The sequence below is a fragment of the Talpa occidentalis genome, unplaced genomic scaffold (assembly GCF_014898055.3).
Source record: "Talpa occidentalis isolate TD23 unplaced genomic scaffold, MPIMG_talOcc4v2.1 talOcc4.11, whole genome shotgun sequence".
Classification (NCBI taxonomy): domain Eukaryota; kingdom Metazoa; phylum Chordata; class Mammalia; order Eulipotyphla; family Talpidae; genus Talpa; species Talpa occidentalis.
The window spans coordinates 10,329,681-10,332,362 of NW_023601104.1; the positions used below are offsets into that span (position 1 = coordinate 10,329,681).

The 2,682-nt window shown below is 61.1% G+C and overlaps 1 protein-coding gene across 1 annotated transcript; it reads left to right on the forward strand.

Moving 5' to 3' along the window:
- The first annotated feature begins 268 nt into the window (after positions 1-268).
- Positions 269-2,208, forward strand: CHST14 (carbohydrate sulfotransferase 14). The gene has a single exon (XM_037501743.2). The coding sequence runs from the start codon at positions 297-299 to the stop codon at positions 1,425-1,427; it is 1,131 nt and encodes a 376-aa protein (XP_037357640.1). The 5' UTR covers positions 269-296; the 3' UTR covers positions 1,428-2,208.
- The last annotated feature ends 474 nt before the right edge of the window (positions 2,209-2,682 follow it).

The following is a 2,682-nucleotide window of genomic DNA, read 5'->3' on the forward strand; positions in this document are numbered from 1 at the left end:
TCTCCCCGCCCCTGGCCGGGGCCCGCCCCCGTGCTGTGCCGCGGCGGGGCCTGGGGCGGAGAGCGGCCGGGCGGGACATCCGGCCCCGTCCCTCGCCGCGCCCGCCCGCCGCCCGCTCCCTCCGCGGCCCGGAGCCGACCACCCCTCGGGAGCCGGGGCCGCCGGCCTGCGCGCTCGTCTCCGACGGCCTCGTGGCTCCGCGGGCCCGAACCTTTGGCGCCCGCCCCCCCGCCCGCGCCGGCTGCCTAGGCCGCCCTCGGATCTCCGGGCCGCGGAGGCCCCCGCTCGGGAGCACCATGTTGCCCCGCCCGCTGACCCCGCTGGCGGCCCCAAATGGCGCCGAGTCCCTGGGCCGGGCGCTGAGGCGGGCTCCCCTGGGCAGGGCCCGGGCCGGGCTGGGGGGGCCGCCCCTGCTGCTGCCGTCCATGCTGATGTTCGCGGTCATCGTGGCCTCCAGCGGGCTGCTGCTCATGATCGAGCGGGGCATCCTGGCGGAGATGAAGCCGCTGCCCCTGCACCCTCCCCACCGCGAGGGCGCAGCCTGGCGTGGGCCCGCCCCCAGGCCTGGGGGACTGCCCCTGGATGCCGGGGACGCGGACGTGCAGGTGAGGCAGGACGTCCGGAACCGGACCCTCCGGGCGGTGTGCGGGCAGCCGGGGATGCCCCGGGACCCCTGGGACTTGCCGGTGGGGCAGCGGCGCACCCTGCTGCGCCACATCCTCGTGAGCGACCGCTACCGCTTCCTCTACTGCTACGTGCCCAAGGTGGCCTGCTCCAACTGGAAGCGGGTGCTGAAGGTGCTGGCGGGAGTGCTGGACAGCGTGGACGTGCGTCTCAAGATGGACCACCGCAGTGACCTGGTGTTCCTGGCCGATCTGCGGCCGGAGGAGATTCGCTACCGCCTGCAGCACTACTTCAAGTTCCTGTTCGTGAGGGATCCTTTGGAACGCCTGCTCTCTGCTTACCGCAACAAATTTGGCGAGATCCGAGAGTACCAGCAGCGCTACGGGGCAGAGATCGTCAGAAGGTACCGGGCTGGAGCGGGTCCCAGCCCCGCAGGGGACGATGTCACCTTCCCGGAGTTCCTGAGATACCTGGTGGACGAGGACCCTGAGCGCATGAACGAGCACTGGATGCCAGTGTACAACCTGTGCCAGCCTTGTGCAGTGCACTACGACTTTGTGGGTTCCTACGAGAGGCTGGAGGCTGATGCCAACCAGGTGCTCGAGTGGGTACGGGCACCACCTCAGGTGCGGTTCCCCGCTCGCCAGGCTTGGTACCGGCCAGCAAGTCCCGAAAACCTACACTATCACCTGTGCAGTACCCCTCGGACCCTGCTGCAGGACGTGCTGCCGAAGTATATCCTGGACTTCTCCCTCTTTGCCTACCCACTGCCTAATGTCACCAGGGAGGCCTGTCACCAGTGACCATGAGTATGGACCAGCAGCTGCTGGGGACTCATTTTGACAAGGCCAGCTTTTTGTGCTAACACCTGCCCTTCAGAGAAACTCTGGCTCTGGGGCCTGGGGCTTCTCCAGATATCAAGGCACTGCCCTCAGAAGTTCCTTGTGGGTGCTTACAGTGGCTCAGAGAACAGGACTGGACAGGAGGCCTGGTACTCCCCACTGGGGAGGGCACCGTGATCCTTCTTGCCCAGACAGGGCCAGATACCAGTTGGCCATAAAGCGCCATATCTGTTTTAAAGACTGGCTCCAGGTCTTCTGCAGCAGGGATTACATGGTCCATTAATTTAACCTGTGGCCAAATGCAGATGGGGCACCAATCAGGTGCACAGAGGGTGTGAAGTTGTGTGTGTATCTTTGATCCCATTCATTCACACGTCATGTGCCTCAGGGCTGGAGTCGGCAGTCGAGCCTTAGGAATGATGTGCCTTCTGCTTAAGACTCAGATTTTCCTGTTCGTATCAGATTTTTTCTGTTTTTCCAAGGAAAGGAAAACTGAGTCGGGGCCCTTGCTTGGTTGCTCCAGCAGGCCCTGGCCCAACAGACATCCAAAGATCCTTGTACCCAGCCTCTTCTGGGTTCCTCTGGGAACCTGCTCTCCCCCCACCCCAAGGTTGAGACTGGCTGCTGTAGCTGGCTGCCACTGCTCTGACGCACATCTATTTAAAATTTGTACTTTTTGATAGAACCTTTACAAAGTCTTTTTTTCCTAATGCTGAATTTTTAATAAAGCTGTTTTGTATACAAAGTCAGCATCTCTGTGATTCTCTCCTGAGCGCCTGTGCATCCAGCAATCTCCCCAGGTCAGGAGAGGGAGCTTGCAGGCAAGGAAAGTAAGACAAGGTATAAACTTGGGTCAGTGCAGTGGGCCACTGCTATATCATGGAGCCTTGGGGGCTGCCCATAGGCCATACTGGGTGACAGATTCAACTTCTGACATGTCACCAAAGGGCAACTAGGAATGGCCCCAGGTCTAGGGCGCACCAAAGGGATTATTCCCTGAGGAAGGAAGTAGGTATAAAACATTGGCTCCTCTTATGCAGGAATAGTTGATTGAGAAGACCCCAGGTGAAAACGGGCATCGTAGGAGCCAGAGGAAGCTATTCCTGGCTTTGAGAATTACAAGGAAGGCAAGGAGCTTGAGCGAAGAGCAGGCTCCTGCTCACTTAGAGGCAGAGGAAATTGTGGGTAATGTGGGAGCAGTAGAGGACAGACCTCA

What these genes read in the sequence shown, in the direction of transcription:
- CHST14 (XM_037501743.2), top strand. Translation starts at nt 297, where the DNA reads ATGTTGCCCCGCCCGCTGACCCCGCTGGCGGCCCCAAATGGCGCCGAG.